Source organism: Opisthocomus hoazin, chromosome 2 (assembly GCF_030867145.1).
Source record: "Opisthocomus hoazin isolate bOpiHoa1 chromosome 2, bOpiHoa1.hap1, whole genome shotgun sequence".
In the NCBI taxonomy this organism is placed as follows: Eukaryota; Metazoa; Chordata; class Aves; order Opisthocomiformes; family Opisthocomidae; genus Opisthocomus; species Opisthocomus hoazin.
The window spans coordinates 62144590-62163540 of record NC_134415.1 but is presented as its reverse complement, the minus strand read 5'-3'; the positions used below and the strand labels follow the sequence as shown (position 1 = coordinate 62163540).

The 18951-nt window shown below is 38.9% G+C and overlaps 2 protein-coding genes across 4 annotated transcripts in view; one reads left to right on the top strand and one right to left on the bottom strand.

Moving 5' to 3' along the window:
- Nucleotides 1-7054: 7054 nt before the first annotated feature.
- Nucleotides 7055-10871, bottom strand: GTF2H5 (general transcription factor IIH subunit 5). Of its 3 annotated transcripts, none has more exons than XM_075413885.1 (3): nucleotides 10793-10871; nucleotides 10335-10453; nucleotides 7055-7452 (listed from the first exon to the last, which is right to left on the bottom strand). In XM_075413885.1, exons 2-3 carry the CDS (start codon nucleotides 10367-10369, stop codon nucleotides 7272-7274), a joined length of 216 nt encoding a protein of 71 aa, XP_075270000.1. In that variant the 5' UTR covers nucleotides 10370-10453; nucleotides 10793-10871; the 3' UTR covers nucleotides 7055-7271. The 3 variants fall into 3 exon arrangements, with proteins under 3 accessions (XP_075270000.1, XP_075270001.1, XP_075270002.1); XM_075413886.1 differs by having other exon boundaries at nucleotides 10749-10849; XM_075413887.1 differs by lacking the exon at nucleotides 10793-10871 and adding an exon at nucleotides 10620-10690.
- A 27-nt stretch (nucleotides 10872-10898) lies between these two features.
- The window catches only part of SERAC1 (serine active site containing 1), a 28199-nt gene continuing 20146 nt past the window's right edge, over nucleotides 10899-18951 (top strand). The window contains exons 1-6 of the mRNA XM_075413875.1: nucleotides 10899-10965; nucleotides 13983-14074; nucleotides 15420-15456; nucleotides 15789-15925; nucleotides 16235-16324; nucleotides 17441-17572. Of these exons, the coding sequence (XP_075269990.1) occupies nucleotides 13984-14074; nucleotides 15420-15456; nucleotides 15789-15925; nucleotides 16235-16324; nucleotides 17441-17572 (487 nt within the window). The 5' untranslated portion in view covers nucleotides 10899-10965; nucleotide 13983. The remainder of the gene's footprint in view (nucleotides 10966-13982; nucleotides 14075-15419; nucleotides 15457-15788; nucleotides 15926-16234; nucleotides 16325-17440; nucleotides 17573-18951) is intronic.

Below are 18951 nucleotides of genomic sequence, written 5' to 3'. Positions count from 1 at the left end.
GACCTCACCATGGCTGTGCTTGACAATATACATTTCAAATATCCCTTAAGGAATCCGGCCTCTTTTTTCTTAAATTTTATACTAACTTCATAACTTTCCCAAAATTGAAAGATATAATTAGTCTCAGTTTAGACCAAAAGCAAAATCAAATGCAGGAAGCATGCTTAATATTACAGCTGAAGAGAGATTTTTCTTTCATATCTTAATTTCAAGCTGGTTCATGATACAGTTTATCATTACTCCAGGGTTACTCTTCGCTGCTGAATCTCTAGCTTCTGGAATACCTATATACCTAATGATATACATACACCACACATGCAAAACATATTCTACACCCAATAAAGTTTCCAATATAGGAGAATCCAGAGGTTAAAAGGAAGTAAAACTATGCTATTACTCCATAAGGAAAGGTGGTCCCATCTAGGATGGAAGCAAGGCAGAATAATAAGCATAACAAAGAAAACTTGCTTTCCTAGTCCTCGGGATGGGTTGGCTCTGAAGATAAATACAGGACCTTCTGTAATCCAATTAAGTTCTAGTTAATTGCAAGTACATTTTTGGATACAAAATTAAAACTAATTTCAGTGCAATCTCTCTCTCAATTTTGTCCTTATGCTCCTTGTGATCTTGTTCAATTTCAGAATTAACAGGAAGTGCTAGTTACAAACCTAAAATACTCTTCCCCACTTTCTTTCTCTTTAGTCCTCCTACCTCACCACTCTAGCTTCAAAACATCAGGAGCACAACACATAATGCTGACAAATTAGAGGTTTGCTTAGTATGTTTACCTCTCACTACTGACAGTATATCAGCTATGCCAACATTATAGAAATGTGTAATACTTTCTTATGTGCAAGTGATCTCTTCACAGCTGCAAATGTACCCATCATTCCACACATCTTGTAGTTCACAACTGAGTCCATCTTTCCTGTAATAGAAAAGTGAACAACTGTATAGCTCTGACAGCCAACTCCTTCAATCTATAGTCATCCAGAAATCTTGCTTGCTGTATCTTCCTGAGGGGTAGTTTTACGGCTAATCAATTATCTGTCAGAGTGTTGGTGTTGGGTGGATTTTCTCTGGCATGCTGAAGCACATTCCTGCACGGATATTATTTTAAGTCTGCTTTTCTTTTGGCATAAGAAACATTTTAATCTGAAAATGAGATCTCTTCCTGGAACCTTATACTTGCTGTTGTTACCAACACCTAGAATTGCTCAAGCACAAAAAGCTAACAATAACACTCTAAAATTTTCACTTTTTAAATTTGTTCACTGGACAGCAATTTTACGCTGGTGATCTGCTTATTACTGCTACACAATCAGAGGAGAGAAATTACTTTTTCTGCCTATACAAAAAATGCAACCACTAATGTCCAAGGAAGTAGGGTTTTTTCCGCCCTCACATTAAAACTTGCCTGGCAGGTATTGTGCATTTTTTTGTTTGCTTAGATAACATACTGAATTTTACCTTTATAGATGTGTAAACCAATAAAGCTATTCACTTTGGGGGGTGATCAGGGAAAATCTTTCTGTATGTCTCTTTTCTATGTACTATTAGCAACACCCTAGGGATACAGATGCAGAAATCTCCAGAGCAGACTTAAATACAGTAAGACTGAACAGTTCTTTTATGTATCTTCCATATGGTATGGTGCACGTGCACTGAGGAACAGGTACCCTACAATCACATGCATTTTGTATGATGAGGAAATAAAGAGAAACAACCTTCACAGAAGTTACTTCTGACTGTATCAACAATGTCTTCCTGTGATTTATGCTTACTGAAAACGATGTAACTTAATACAGAGCAACTCCTAAAGCAGGCTAGTGGTGTGGACATACGCAGACCTACCAGAAACATCTGAAGGGAAGACCATATTTCAGACACATCATTTTAATGTAACAGAACTGTGCACCTAAGCATAGGCAGAAAACGTTGAATAACTAAACATCTAAGAAATTTTGTTGCTCGAGATACTACATTCCAAAATCCCTAACTCAAATATCCTTCTAGAAGGATCCCTTGAAGTAAAATGTTAATCCCCAGCTGAAAGCACATCCAGAGAGAAAGATATTAATGTTCCAAAGCATGGGGAGTCTCTGACCCACTATTGCCCATGCTCCAGCAATTTTTTAAAAAGCAGTTTAAAATATTGGCAAGAGCTCCCCTTACCGGTCTGCCTTCAAATTGTTAAGTCTTCAGTCCTGAAAATCTTTTAATATGAAACAAAGATGAGTATTACTTCTATTCCACATTAAAAAAAAATAAAGAGCTCCACATTATATTTCTATCAGAGACCCTATTTTTTAAACTTCTCATTCGTTGTTAAGTCTTCTGACCAAAGAAAATGACCTAGTTTAGGAACAATTTTTCTTCCCTCATTGCAAACTTCACCAATTTATTTTTATTGAATCCTTAATTTTGTATAACACATGTAAGTCCTGCCAAAGTCTGAATTACAAACTAAACACCGACACCCAATTCTGATGTACTGAATAATGCTTCATTTCTCAGTAATCTCCACCAGCTTTAATGGGTTGATTTCTGGGATAATGAACAAGTCAGTGTGGGAAAAGGATCTGCTGTGGAATTGGGAAATGCAAAATATACCTCTCAGCCTATGCTGGTTGATATGATTAAAGTTAAAAAAAAACCTTAAGAATCCTACTTCTCTAAGCTCATCCTAGGGGCTGACTGAATTTGAACGCTTCTTAGTTGGCATCATCACCATAAAAGTTAAAATAAGCCATTTTAGTGACACCATGAAATACCATTATCTTCAATTCAGAGTAAATAATCCTGTTTACTTCAGCTCACAGTAAACAATCCTGTTAATGCATAAAATACATGTTCTCTAGTTTGTTCTTGCACACTTGAGATAGCCCTGTGGAGTTAACTTGAGTGAGAAAAAAAGTAAAATCCATTATGCCACATTAAAAAAAAGAATCACAAGATATGCTTTTGAATACGCCCTACAATTCTGAAAATACTGTAAAATAGGATTTCTTAATGTACAACAGAGCTTTGAAAAATTTTTGTACAAAACATCACACTAGCCAACTAGCTCTCAGCACTGTGCTACATAGAACAAAACCCTCCTGTCATTATAAGCACATTACATCTCTTAAAAGAAAAAACAAATAAAACCCCCCACTGTTACTCTTCTTTATTCCAAACAGATTCAGATGCCTATCTTTTTATGAAACAACACTGGCAGTTTAGCTACAAAGTCAAAACCACTCAGTCTGGGTTCTTTCAGGTAAAATGGTGAAATTCCCTGAAGCATTCCCTATTTTCTTTCAACACGTTTTCTTTCTTGAGGCCACATCCATTCTCTCTACTGATCATTGGTTATGTCCTCCTTTATTGCACTGGGCAGTTATTCTCTCTGGGCTAACTGTTGAGAAGGAAAGCGGATTTATGTGTTGGTAACAAGCTAAGAAATTAATTATAACCCCCATCTATACTGACTAAATCCGGGTCATCATCGTGCTGCCAACCCCTGCGTTAAAAAACCCCACCCTCGAGAATTAGCTTATCCCTCAATGTCCAAAAGTATCTAAATATGTGACAGCTTTTAGGCTTATTGCTTTTGTGGTATACCATGGTCATATTACACAGCTGACTTTGAAGACCATTAATAAACAAACTTAAAACAATAATCTGAGGCTTGAACAAAAAACAAAATACCTAATAGTGTTATTTTCAATAAAAATGTATTTTAGTGCTGTTGCTTTAATAGGAAGCTGCATTTTCAGTTTCTATCCCTCTCTTCCCATTTAACAAATACTTTGTTTGCATTGTTCACGTTCTCTTACCTTGAGTTAGAGATCTCTCTCATCTTTCTGTCAAATACAACTTCTCAGTTTCTGCATCGGTGGTAATGAAAGTGGTATTTATAAGACTGTTCAAAGTTACAGCAACTACTCAAGAGCAACTGTTTACATCATAAAACATAAGCAAATAGGTAGCAAATAGGTAGCAAATAGGTAAGCAGCACAAATAAGTGTCCTTCAGGTAATTATTCTCCCACGCCCTTTCCTCCAGTAGACAAGATACTTCCAGCTCAAGACTGAAAGCAAAAAGTGAAGCATAAGCTCAACCCTTAGCAGTGAAAGCCTATCAAGATAAAATATGCTACTTTAACAGGAAGCAACAAGAAGTCTGTCATTTAAGACTTATTTTTGCTCTCAAATGTCTCTATGCTAGACACCAGCAAAAAAAGGTGACATTAGCTATGGATAGAAATGCTAAATTAACTTATAATATCCCAAATACAGCAAATGCTGATGTTCTCACCACATCAGCTCTACTAGCAAAACATGAATATATTTAAACAGATCTCCTTAACCTTTTGTTCTTAAAAGCTTCCTGCCTTAAAAAAAAAAGAAATTCTTAACATAATGTTTTGTTTCATGAGCTTCACATCTAAATGAATGCCAGTGAAAACATTTAAAATCTGCAAGTGTAAATGTTAACTAATCTCAGAATGTCTTGACATTTTCAATGCTAGTATCTACTTTCTCCCATCTGGGCCATATATATATATATATATATATATATATATATATCTTTTTTTAAAGGCATGTAAGTTCCAGGATTATATGCATTTAACAAACAAACAAACCACAACCAAAACTTTCTGGGGTTCAAGTTTATTCAACCCCAGCAAGCTTCAGGTGTTTGTTGTTTGCTTTAACACATACTTGAGTTCTAAAAGCTTCCTCACTGGATTTCCTTCACCATACTACCTGATTAAAGACACTTTTTTCCCTAGAAACGACAAAGAACTCAGCTTGGTAGACCCCATAAGGAGATACGAATTTGCTTCTTTACATCTTTTTTTTTATTCTTCCAGCATAGAACCAGTTAGGCTTGGTTATGTTGCAGGAAGGATCTAAGTCTTGACAGGTTTGGAAGTTAAAAAAAGTTTGTTCGAAAAAGATTGAGAGCAAAGAGCACAAGAATGCATGTCTAACTGTTTGGTTTATACAGTTTTGAACTTCTATCCCTGTGTATTACATAAGCCATTTATCACTGGAAATATAAGTGAAAGCACAGGTAATAATACAGCAACAATAAAGCTGTATAATTGAACCAGGAGAAAAAGAAAAGAACTGCAAGAAGTTTATCATAGATTTGAAAGGCAAATCACAATAGAAACATAGCACTAGACATGCTAAACAGAGAAGTTTCACAGGTGTAATTCTAACATGACCTTTCAAATGCTGTCATATGAAGAGAGAATGAGGGATCATTTACCTTTCATCAAAATCTGGATGGAAAATACATGAGGATTCCAATGAAAGGACGTAAGACACTTGTAAATGAACTGCATTAAGCTATTGTGCCATGTTAAGACTACTGATTATCTCTCCATTAAATGAGTATCCAACAATCTTCAACAAAATAACAGTTACGAGATCAATGTCTGACCAATCTCAAGAAACAGGTAAGGAACTATAAGCCATTCATAAAGATTTCAACTTTTTATTTCAAGTGAACATGTGTTAACTGGTTCTTCATCTGCGTGACTGGGGAAGCATCCACTTGTAAAACAAAGAGATGAAACAGCTTGGACCAAAACCCATTGATCTCTATACAGTCAGAAAGATGGGGGGGACACACACGACACCAGAACTACCTGAAGCTAAATTCCACAGGGCGCATCCACATAAGCCTGAATACATGCAATTCTGCAGAACTTTCTTCAGACAGCTTTTTGATTAAAAATATCTAATGAAACATTCTCCTGAAGTTTCCCTATTTCGGGGGGGGGGGGGGGGGGGGGGGACGGACGGACGACGGACGGACCCGAAAACAAAACCACCAACTAATCTGATACCTACTGGACAAGAAAAAAAAGCAACGGTGGGAGAGTCAGAAAAGAAAACTGTTCCTTCTTAAAGCCTTTCTATTTACACTTTGTCTTCCCCCAAAGATAAAAAAATGGCATCTATCTGATGTACGTGAGCAGCTCTGAAAGCCAAGCAGTAATATCCTATAAGTCTTTAATTTATAAATGTTTACTTATAAATCCAACAAATGTCACTATTTTTAGTAGGAAGTAGATAATACAAAATACAGAGACAAGAAAAATAACATGTATCTGCCATATTTGTAGACAGAAGTCTTCACAGGTTTTATCATCAGGCACTAGCTGACTTACTAAATAAGCCAGTGTCTGAGATACCAAGTTACAAATGCAGACCAGAATTTTTACTCTGTGTAAAAAAAAAAAAACCTCACAAAAAAAACTATGAAACTATGAGGCTCTTTCTTTGCAGTGAAGTGCAGCAGAGGAGGAAGAGCTAAGCTCAAGAAAAAACAAAACAGAACAAAAACACCACCCCCCAAAAACAACAAAACCAGCTTTCTTCTTCACACATAGAGCAACCATGTCTTTATTTCCCCTTTCTGATCAAATAGCTTATTGTGACTAGGTAGTAGCTTCAGTGGAACAATACAAACAGTTATATCTAAAGGATTAGTCTCCCATTTATGTCACCTCTTTAATTTGCTGTTGTTGAAACACAAGTAATCAGTTTACAATTAAAGTGTGATGATCTGGGGTAATGGATTTTGTCTCCATTCCCCCATATCCCCCCCATCCAAACTCCTAGATTCTCATCACCACCCCCAAACCCTGAACAACACAGAAAGCAGAGCCTTGTTCAATTAGGCAAGTAGTATGTAGAATGTTTGGGGTGAAAAAACAAACAAGAAAACCCCCACAAACTTTCATTTTGGTGTATAAAACCCATTAAGTCAAACCAGCATCTGACCATGCCTACAACTTACGGAGATGTTCCAGCAAGCACACATCATACTTTCACAGACATTCTCTACATTCTATCAGTCACGCTATAACCACATTTAATGAATTCCATATTTAATGAATTCCACAGGAATGTAACATGTCAGAGCATTTCGTATAGCATTTCAATACAGAAACACTACTGTAATTTTTGGGTCATACCATCTTGTGAGATAAAAATCCTAAAGAAAAAAACACAGAGCACGCATCAAAAATTCTCTAGACAAGTCCTCATCAAGTGTATCATCTCAAGGATTTTAATAAAGACACCATAATATTTCAAAATGAGAAAGAAAATCCAATTCAAGAGTATTTTGTCTATGAAAATGATCCATTTTCTAGAGTAGCCACTTCCATGCAGAATTTACTAACCACAGTGAAAACAGTAACAACCCAAGCTATTGAAATCCACTACTCCAAAACACACAGTAATCTCATTTCTCTAGTCTTTTTACTTCTGAGTAATAGGAAAAGAGTTCTGGTCCATTAACTCGCCCACTCTCTCCTGGAGGAAGTTAACCAACTCGGCTAACACAAAAACATGCGTTTCATCCAGGTCTTGTATGATGAACTTCTTTCCCAAGGCATTTGACTCATCCAAGTAGAGCAGAAATTGCTTCATTGCTGGGTCACTGTAGAGACAAAAACACATCAGACCCCACCTCATTGTAATAAGATACAGACAAAAACAAACAAAAAAACCCACCCTTTGAAGACACTCCCAAAGTTCTTTGGGAGCTTAATTTTAATATCAAGAGTTGCTCACAATTTAAAGAAAGTTTACAAAGCTTTTCAAAAAGTTGTTTCTTTCACAATGGTAACTGCCTAGGTTACTTTCAAGAAAAATAAACTGATAATGAAGTCTAAGGAGAAGAACTTCCTGCTTGATGGCAGAGAAGTGCCCCTATGCTGCTGTTAAAGTAGCTTTAAAAAACCCAACCAGCCAACCCTTAACAAGATGAGTTTGAACCTACAATTGTATCTTCAGAAATTGCACCATAAAAACATGTTTTCTTAAAGTATAGTTTTGTTTAAAGGTAACCAAAGTCAAGAGAACATAGATCTCACTCAAAGTAGTATAGCACAGGAAAAAGGGGTCATATGAAATGTACAATCATCACACCATAACTAAACAGACACTTCTTTTTCATAGTGTCACCTCGTAAGTTAAATATAAATTTTAGAATAAAATATTTCAGAAGCGTGGAAATTGCAGGTAACTGAAACAGCTGCATGATGCCATGCAGCTAGATACAGTGGCTTCAAAATACAAGCTCTTTGATCCAATGAAATTTTGAAGAATTCAGACAACAGGATACTTTCAAAACTATGAACATAGTTGTTGTGGCAACTTAGTAATTCTTAAAAATAATTCTTAATAACATAGTAAATCTTAAAATAATTCCTTAGCTAATCTTCTCTTTTAAATGCAGTATGGGGACCAATTGTCCCTTACCTAAAAGTATATACAGCGCGAAGACACACACTGTGAAGTCTAACCCTTCCCCTGCCCCTACCCAGCAAGTCAGAACGACAACCTTTAATATTAGCCTGAAATCTGCAGAAGCATGACTAGAATAAGACGAGTTTTCAAAGCACAAAGTAATTTTTAGGAAAGGAGAGTGGAAAACTCTAGAAGCTACATCTTCTTTATAACAGCCATTAATTACATGCTCTGGCATGTAAGAAGAGAAACAAAAGAGAAACAGGAGAGTTGAGAAAAATCAGATACCAGAAATATGCGGTTCCCAGCATTCTTCCACATCCCCTTTTGGACAGGTGCTGGGAGGTTTATTTTTTTCTTGTTTTATTCAGCTGGACCTTAGTGACTCAAATCAGCAGTACCAGATGGCACGAGCTTTTGTCCTAGCTGGTATGACCAGCTTGTATGATGTTAGGCAGTACCCAGACACTGGGTTTCACACAATCAACATACAGAGCTGTAATCAGTGCCAGCAGACGTATGCCTAAGCAGAAGCAACAATCTCATTACAGTACTTGATGATTATAATCTTTGATATGGTGTTTTCAGAAAAGTTTAGCTATTTATTGGAAGAATACGGAAAAAAAGAGACCTGCACAACACTGAACAATTTTATTTCCATGATTCACACATTCAGAACTCCCTATTTTTTTTTCCCCACTCCCTGTTCATTTGGTATCTTAAACATCCTCAAAAAGTGTTTTTTAATAACTTGTATCTGAAGTGTAAACAAGGGGACAGATTGATAGTAAAGCTGCATCTTCTCCTAGGATAGAACTTTATGCCCTTATGCACAGGTGGGGAGAAAACAAACAAACAAAACCAAACGACCAAGAGCTAGCAAAACTCAAAGGTCAGTCTCCCAGAGGGCTGTTGAAACTGTCTGATGGCATAACACTGTAGATTTCTTATCAGATAGAAAATTCCCTTCCTTTCCAGGGAGGATGATTAAATTCCACACTGATACTAAGTGGGATGTGGCTATGAAGCTGAATAAGAACACACAGATCTTTAGGTATGTGTAAAATAAACACATAGGGTGCAAAATAAAATATTTTGCTAACTGCCTGAGATTTTAGAACTTGTCAAGTCAAGGATTCTGCTCTGTGCATCCTTACATAATTAGCTGCAGGAAGGCAATTTTTCTTGTGCTTCAGAAGTTTTGTCAGTGTACTAGCACAGAGGCAAATTTGAGAAGACAGGCTTTTTGTTCTAGCTGAGTTTAGGCTCTGAACTGCTCACACGTAGCAATTAGACTTCAGCTGGCTAACGTTCAGTCAGCTCAGAAGTTAGCTGCTACAAGCTTACAGCTATATGCACCATGCAGGCACATCACAAGAGGTTCTAGGTTCTTCTGCTCTTGTGTAGTTATAATCTGTTCATACGTTTACAATGTAAGTGTACAGCAGAAATCTTGTATGTCATATAATGCTATGCAATGACCCCACAAATCTTCAGTGGCACTTCTTTTCATTTTTGAGGTAACCAGTTATCCGATTCTTAGCCTCGAGACTCCAGATTGCATGAAAGTATGTTTACTGCACATACATCAAAAGCTTACTTCTACAAACTATAAGCACGGTCGTTTCAAGTATGATCTACAAACAGAGCCACATGTCAGCCTCGAAGGGATTTTGGACTGGAGTTGATGAAGAAAGACAGGGAAAAAAAGATTATCTCATATCCCTCTAGAATCAGCATAGAAACACCTCGCTCATGAACAGTGACAAAAAAACCCCCATTATTTGCAAGCAATATAAAGAACAAGAAGGAACACCTACGAGTTAAGTAAACAGAAAGCAATGTCTTGAAGAGAAAAAAGGAGTTTGGAATGAGGTTTACTTACAACTGCCTCTCTCCTTCTTTCCCTAATGGTCACGCTTTTCTTTTGACAGTTTACTCAGCATCACCCCTCCTCACAACAATCTCTTTTTTTTTTTGTCTAGACTGTTAAGTTACTTAGAATACTTGCAGCTCTAAAGAAATAAGTAGACTCTGACACAAGGCGAGACGGTAAGTGCTGTTACCAACCATTCAATCAGAACGCCTTTCAGAACATTCACCATCCTCCCACTGCTCTCACGAACGCTGAAAGGAAGAGGCGACAAGAGCAGCTCTCGCTTTGGGTTCCGCACATAAACAGGGGGAATCTAGAAGAAAAAGAAGAAACAACGCCTCGGCTGAACTCAGGGACCCATGCTTCAGCACACCCCACCTCCCCCGGGCCCCGCGGCCTGCGGGGAGCCAGGCCGGGGCAGCAGGCCCCGCTCGGCTGCGGCACTGGAGCTGCCGAAAACTGCAGGCCTCTCCCCTCACCCCCGAGAGCGCTCCGGGCACTTCTGCCCCGCCGCCGAGCTCCGGCTGCGGCCGGCTGCCGGCCCTCCCGCTGCCGTCGGAGACGAGCCGAGGCCTTGCGAAAGGCGGACCGGGCGGAGGGAGACAAACCTCGACCCGCGACTTCCGAAGCTCCGGCCCCAACCACTCCTCACCTCCGCCACTGCCGCCGGCCGCTGCCCTGACGACGGAGGTGCCGCCGCGCCAGGCGCATGCGCAGCCTCGCTCGCTCCCGGCGTCTCTTTCTGATTGGCTAGGCCGCCTGCAGCGTGCTGGCGTCACGGGAGCGCGGGGGCGGGGGCGCAAGGAGCAGAGGCGGAAGCGACAGGTAGCGGCGGCCTGGCGGCGGGGGGGGCCCGGTAGTGGCGGGGGTCGGGGCGGGGGTCGGGGCGGGGGTCGGGCTCCGGGGCGGGGCGGGGCGGGGCGGGGCGGGACGGGACGGGACGGGACGGGACGTGGGAGATCTCATCCCCGCCGAAGTGGGTGCGTGTTTCCCTCAGAGAGTTTGCGGGCTGTTTCCCCGGTGTGGTGTTCGTCGTTATTTTAACGTCCTCGGCTGCGCCTTCTCCCCCCCACCCCCGACTCCCGGCGCCCCGGCCTGTAACGAGCGGTCTCTGGAACGGCCGCGGGTGAGGCGGAGATCGGAGGCGGAGAGGGTGTCTCCAGGGGGCCCGTTACTGACGCCTCGGAAGCGTCCCGTGCCGTGCCGTCGCGTCCCCCTCCGAAGCGAGTGGAGGGGCAGTGGTCCTGCCGAGGCGGCAGCAGCCGAGAAATTGCCGGCTGGGGTTGGCGCAGGGCAGGGGTCGTGCTGACGCGGTGCCGAAATCTCCCAGACGCGAGCGAGAGAGCAGGGAAAGTTGAAAGAAAAGTTACTGGAGAGAGTCCAGCGGAGGGCTACAAGTATGGTGAGGGGGCTGGAGCATCTCTCCTATGAGGAGAGGCTGAGGGAGCTGGGCTTGTTCAGCCTGAAGAAGAGAAGGCTGCGAGGGGACCTAATAAATGCTTACCAATATCTGAAGGGTGGGTGTCGGGAGGATGGGGCCAAGCTCTTTTCAGTGGTGCCCAGCGACAGGACAAGGGGCAACGGGCACAAACTGAAGCACAGGAAGTTCCGTCTGAACATGAGGAAGAACTTCTTCCCTCTGAGGGTGACGGAACCCTGGAACAGGCTGCCCAGGGAGGTGTTGGAGTCTCCTTCTCTGGAGATACTCAAGACCTGCCTGGACAAGGTCCTGTGAAGCCTGCTGTAGGTGACCCTGCTTCGGCAGTGGGGTTGGACTAGGTGATACCCAGAGGTCCCTTGCAGCCCCAAACATTCTGTGATTTTGTGAAAGCTTTTTTGGGAGACAGGAAAAGAGGAAAGGCATATTAATATAAAGAAACAAAGCAGTCCCCTTGTTTAGAGAAATTGGACGCTGACATTAAAAGCGATGTAAGCTCTTCTTTTAGTCTCTAGAGATTACCTTAAATTGAAGGAGAATAACAGGGCCTCCCATATTTTGAGATCAGAGTTGCTGGTCAAGGTTTACATTTCCATTTTGTCATTTTGAGTTAATTGTCATTGTGGTGGTACAGACTTAATTTGACATTTAATAAGGATGCCTATGTTTCCAACATAATAATTTGTTAAATATATGCTGGATAGTGCTGTGGTTTAAAATCTGTTTAAACACATTAACTTAATTCAGTATTTCAGTCAGCTAAGTGCATCAATGCAGACGTTAAAATTTCACCTGTAATAATACATGAATTTCGTGTTATACTGCACTGTGTGCAGCAACAGATTTTTGTGTATTTTGTGGCTGTTAAAGAAGTTTAATATTCTTTGTGGTTGTTGGCATAGTTCTTGCACAAAAAATACTACATGTTCTATCTATTAAGACTTGAGATTAAGTCTTCAATAGAAGTAATGTGCAGAATTTGATTGTTGTGCATTGCCAAAGCCATTTTGCGTACTTTCCTAACTTTAGGTAAGTTTTTCTTCTATAACACCTGTAAAGGCAGTAACATTTGCTAATACATAAAGTGGTAAATACATGTGAGTGGTGGGAACAGGGATTGGTGCTTTTGCCTGGCCTACATTGCCTTGGTTTTCAATGCTTGACTAATATCACAATACTTTCTTTGAGCTTCATTGTGCAGTGGTTAAGATGCAGCCTTGATCAGTGAGCTAAAGAGCATGGCTCCTGTATGGTCCCTCCTGAGTAGTCCCACATGTTCAAAGAGGCAAGGTAATACCTAGAATGTATAAGGAAGTTGCAGCGTGTGTGTTTTAACTCATTTTCCTACCTGTAAAATGGGGAAAATTCAGTGTCTTGTATCACAGGTAGGTTAGAAGAATAAATTTTTTCAGATTTCTGAAGCACTCGGGTGCTACCTTCACGGAGACCATATTATTGTCAAGCAGATTCTGTGCTTGCATTGGGTTCCTTCTACATTCAGAACTTTGGTAGTTCTAAAATATGTTACATGCATTTGTTTGCGACTATTTGATAAAAAAATTCTATATTGTCTAGTTTGATTTCAGCATTCAGTGAATGCAGTGCAATTAGTCTGTCAATATTCTGTGTCTTCATAGTGCCGAATTGCTAAGGTCTTGATTTTTAGAAAAAGTTCTCTTCTTCATGGCTGTAGCTAGGTTTCCATTCTTTTGCATGTGTAAGAATTTTTCTAGAATGAGATACGTCCTCTGTGTTTTACCTGTAAGCGTGCCCTATGAGTTTCACAAGCCCATGGAGTCAGAGCATTTTAGAACCAATACTTATTAACTGTAGAGTTTTTAGATTCTTGAAGTATTAGTCTGATTTGCCCTTTAAAGGCAAAAATATGTAGTAGCTCTTGGAGCCTTGTTAGTCAAAATAAAAGACTTACTTGCTAACACAATCAATTAGGAATTTTAAAAGCAGTTGATTACTGAGTTGTATTAAATTCCATGTCATATTGAGTAATGTCCTGAAGGAGATATGACCATATCTGATACTTAAGGGAGAGCTACTAAGAAGTAGGAAAGGAGACTTACAAGCAGAGAAGTTAATTGCTGATACATACTCACTAAAGTCAACAGTAATGCGTAATTGTATGAAAAACTGCTTTAAACTTTTCTTGTAATTGAAATGCAGCCTAATAAATTGAGGAGTTTACAGGCTTCTTTATTTAGAGCATTTTATATGGACTGAAATGACATAAATATGGTTTATTGTGACCTTTGCTGTAAGTCATGACCTTTCCTATCACGACCTTTCCTGTAAAAAGACAGGAAAGAAAACTGCTACAGGTTTTATGCTGTAATTCTCAAATCAATCGTTAATTTTTCATTTTTCTTTTTTTTTTTTTTTAAACATACAGAATGTCAGTGGCTGCTTACTGTATATTTTGCTATAGACAGATACGAACTTCTGGTCCAGCCACAAAAACACACCTGCCGTGGAACGATATCAGTAAGTATAGTTCTATATGTATTGATCTTAAGTCTTGATAATAAGGAAAAATCTGTGTTGGTGTGACGCCGTGCATAATTAAGTGATACAAAAGATCTAAATCTCTAAATACTTCGTGATCAAAAGTTTTTATTTGCCTAAAGTGGATGTCTGCTTCTGACCTTGCTTTGCATAGTAATGCTTAAAGTCACACCAGCAGATTATCTGGGATTAGAAAACGAAATGGGGGTTCGTCCCCCTCAGATGCAATCTCATTAAACTGTCTTAAACTGTTTTGTGTATGATTTTTTTTTAACCTCTAGAACAAAGAAACAGTTACATCCATGAAGTTTGAATAGTTTGTTTCTATTGTTTCTTCCTCCTTGTTTACTGATACTAGTTCTGCAGTCTTCCCTGCTTATTCTCTGCTTTCTTTGGTATGTTCTGTGTAGAATGACAGTTCTTATGTTTCCAAAGTTTATTTTTGAGCATTAACAGATAGGTTATTTCTGTTTCTGTTCATTGCTCATTTTTTTACCTTTTCAACCTTCTCTGCCAGTCATTTATTTAACATATAGCTGCCTCTTGTCTGCATGCCAAAATTCTCATGGTCTTGCAAAGACGAAACCTGGTGGTGGCTGTGGGGCAAATCTCCCAATTCACGCCAAGGAAAATAAATTATTCATGATAGGTGAGATCTGTTCCATTGGGTTTGCTGCTACTGGTAATAATAAGAGTTTCTCTGTATAGAGGTCGTTACATCCAGACAATCAGCTCGACTTTGTCCCGATAAAATAGCTCCAATCTGACAAGGATCCTTAGACTCAAAAAGGAAATTGTTGCTGGTGGCATATGTTTATTCAGCTATTTGCTTTGTAAATTAGATTCAGTGGAATTAATTTAAAAATGCGTTTTCTTAAGGAATTTCTGCAGGACTTTTCAAAGAACTTACGTACTCTTGTATGTATTCAAATACATTGAAGAAATATCCACCCCATGTAAGAAAAAGTTAACTCCTTAAAATAATCTGGAGTTCCAAATGAATGCTAGTGATGCAGGCAGAGAAAGTTTACTGTTGATTCCTGACGAATGAATGTAATTGATAGGTAGCGATACTCAAAGTAAATAACACTGGCAGGATATGTGTTTTATCATCTTCCCTAAGAAAGCGGGAAATTCTAATCAAGTAACATTTTTTCTGTTTGTAAATTTAGGTAATGATTTCCTGAAAGCCAGAGACCAATAGAAAAATTTAGAAAAGCTTACTTTTAATGGCTGAAATTCTTACTGCCTGGCAATTGAATGCTAACTATGTTTGTGTTGAGGTGATGCACACAACTTTAACATTATTTTTTTGTTTTTCAAGGAAAATTTGCAAAGGTAACTGGATCGCTTATACTAGGGTAAGTTGTAACTGACAAGCAGATGTGTAACTTAAGTATACAGTTAAAATTTTAATTCATGTAACTTTCAGAAATGTAACAATATTAGGGGACCTTTAGACATGGCAGAATATAGTTTTGAAGGATATTTTCTGATAGTTATTACTTATTTTAATTATTTTAGAGTCTTTACTGTACTAAATTGACATAAGCTGCAGGCTATTATATATTTGGTAAAATCTGGTGTTTACAAACAAAGGATGATTTATACCAAAATGATTGTTAACATATATTTTTGCCATCACAATTTTTTAAAAAATTAATATTCACATGCAGTTTTCTTTTATTTAAAGAGGTTTTGTATTCATTACGTATGAAGTCCTGTCCTTAAAGAAGTTACTGCAAATCGATACTCAAGCTATACACCAAGAAAAACTTAAATCATATGTATACATACGTACAACTTCTCTAAATCCAAGTGAATATCAAGGTAAGATGCATAATTGTTTGGATTCTAAAATTATAATTTTAAGAGAATGGAATGTTTCTGGAAGTCGCCCTTATATAAGGAAAGATATATTTCCTGAGATCTGTTACAAAAATAATATTCTTCATAATGTCACAGAATTTGTTTTAAGTTGGTGGCTGTTTTTTTAAGATAGTTATGTACATACAGTTCTCTATATATTAGATAATTCTCTATATATGTTCATATGTGTGTGTGTGTGTGTGTGTGTATGAAAAATAATGTGAGAGAACTGTCTTTCAGACTTCCAGTAATCTAAAAATACTCTCATAGGGATCAGATACCAAGCCAGAAAAGAAATTCATAAAGCAGTGAGGAAAATTCTAGAAACAGAAGCTAAAATTTTCCGGAGACCTGTTAATGGTAGGTGTTGAAAGTGTGTCTTTATGTATGATTATTATTTTTTAATAGTAAAACAAAAGCCTTTTAGATAGTAAAATATTTTTTCTTACAAATGTAACATGTTCTTTTGCGTTTGAAACAGTGGTAATAGTACTTAGTAACATTTCATAGCATTTTCCATATTAATATAGATTATTAGTGTATTTTTTATCTATTAAACCCATTCCTTTTCTTAAAGTAAATGAAAGTGATGGTTAAGAAGTATATGAGATTTTTTTTTTTTTTGCTGTTTCAAAAGAGATTTGAAGTTTAAGATACCAAGTTAATATTTGATACCAGTTTTGTGTACAAAAGGTGTCTGGGGGATGAAATACTCTCAAAATTTACTTTTTAAAAGTTATGTTATGCTTTCATCAGAATTTGCAATATTAACTGAATAGTCTTTTTGTAAGAGTGTCTCTGGTTTTTAGAGTAATTTAATATAAGAATTTCAATTCATATAAGAAACAGTGCTCCAGAGGCATGCTATCTGTGCTCATTTAGCGATCTGTTAAATGGTTATAACAATATATACCTCCACTGTCGTGCTATGAAATTAGTTGTTCAAGGTCAGAGCCTCAGAGTTACTAATCATTTCCAGCTCCTGCTGGAAGCTGGCAGTTATGATTGGTAAGTGCCAGCCAGCATGTGTGTGTAACATACATGTATAAAATATCAACTTGGTGCCACTAAAATGAATCAAAACCATCCTATTAATTTAAGGATCATTATTTTAGTAAAGCCATTCTGTCATTGTTTATTGTACTAATTTAATATTACAACATTACACACTGAATTACTGTTAAGGACTAACAGTAATGACGGAGCACTGGAACAGGCTGCCCAGGGAGGTTGTGGAGTCTCCTTCTCTGGAGATATTCAAGACCTGCCTGGACAAGGGCCTGTGCAGCCTGCTGTAGGTGACCCTGCTTTGGCAGGGGGGTTGGACTGGACGACCCACAGAGATCCCTTCCAACCCCAAACATTCTGTGATTCAAATATTAGAAGAAACAGAATTTTTTTTCTCGATGAATAGAAGCGTGACTATTAAAATGCTCATTAATAATAACTTGACTTTTATTTGTTTCCTGGTAAAAGAACAATTCAGTACATTTGATGGAGATGATCATGAATGTGCCTTATGGCTCCTCTTAAAGAGAAGTCAGTCAGAAGACAAAGAGATCCGACTGCAGGCTGTACAAGACCTGGCGAACAACAGTCACTGGCATGGTAACGTGTGCTGATGTAGCCTAATTCATCCCAGAAATGTGACAAAGTCTCAGTTAGCTGTTGCAAGTCTGCTACCAACACGAAAAAAGGCTAGTAGCTGCAAGGAGTGTAAATACGCTCTGAAATTTGGTCTAAAATGTGGGGGGTTTATTTACCTTTCAGGCAGTTCTTTCCTAGTACTCTGATGCAGATTGTGTATCTGCAGTGCAGTCCTCTCTCTGTTTCCGCACCAGAGAATTGCAACCACTGCTGTGGTGTGGGAGGAGCAGTTCATGTTCATCAGTTCCTTAGCTTTTCTGTTGGGACTGCTAACCAGGTCACTAGTTCTGGCAGAGATTTTTATAAGGCTCTGTAGGTGAGTGGGTTTAAGGCGATGGTTCAGTTAATAAAAGTTGGTTAGGAGCTGATAGGTAGTAATGACACACTAGGGGTAGAGGACTTGTATGTGCAAGCATTATTTGTAAGCCTTTTTCCATCCTAGTTACTATTATTTAGTAGTAATAAGTCCTCTCTGTTCTTCTAGCAGTGAATCTGCTTGAAACTCCAAGGAAAAGGGTGGGGGGTGTGTGTATGGGTGACCTCCTCCCCCCTCCATCACTAGTCTGTAGAAACTGGGTAACACTAATCTTCACTCTCATTGTTCTGGTAGTCCAGTCAGTTGAGGACCTTTCACTCTTCCAGTGCAATTCCACACCATGGGATTTATCTTGTTTCAGGTTGCCTCTATAAAATTCTAATAAATTACTCCAAGCAGTTCACATCAAAAAGCTGTGTTTGAAAACATTTGAATGCTAGGATGTACCAAAACGGAAGCTATGGGGGACAATCTGTTTAGTAGAGACAGCAGTGATAGGACAAGGGGTAATGGTTTTAAACTAAAACAGGATAGGTTTAGGCTAGATATAAGGAAGATATAAGGAAGAAATTCTTTACAATGAGGGTGGTGAAACACTGGAACGGGTTGCCCAGAGAGGTAGTGGAGGCCCCATCCCTGGAAACATTCAAGACCAGGTTGGACAGGGCTCTGAGCAACCTGATCTAGTTAGTGGTGTCCCTGCTCGCTGCGGGGGGGTTGGACTAGATGACCTCTAGGGATCCTTTCCAACCCAAAACTTTCTATGATTCTATGATTTCTATGATTCTATGCGTAGTAATTTAGTAGAACCGTCTTGTGTTCATAGAGTACTATCTGTCAGCAGGTGATCTGAGTGCACAAGATGGCCAGTATTTGGGAATCCAGTTGCTTTTTGTTATCTCCTTTTTGCTGTAGTGCTCATTGCTGTAGTATTTGGATGTTTCACAAACATGGATTATTCTTGCCAACTACCTCATGAGGGAAACAGGGTTTTTTTTAAACTTGATATTCCAAAACTGCATCC

Excerpts from the sequence above, each read along its gene's own strand:
- GTF2H5 (XM_075413885.1), bottom strand. The coding sequence starts at position 10,369 with ATGGTGAATGTTCTGAAAGGCGTTCTGATTGAATG. Across the intron at positions 7,453-10,334 it reads AAAGGCGTTCTGATTGAATG|TGACCCAGCAATGAAGCAAT; the intron begins GTTGGTAACAGC and ends TTGTCTCTACAG.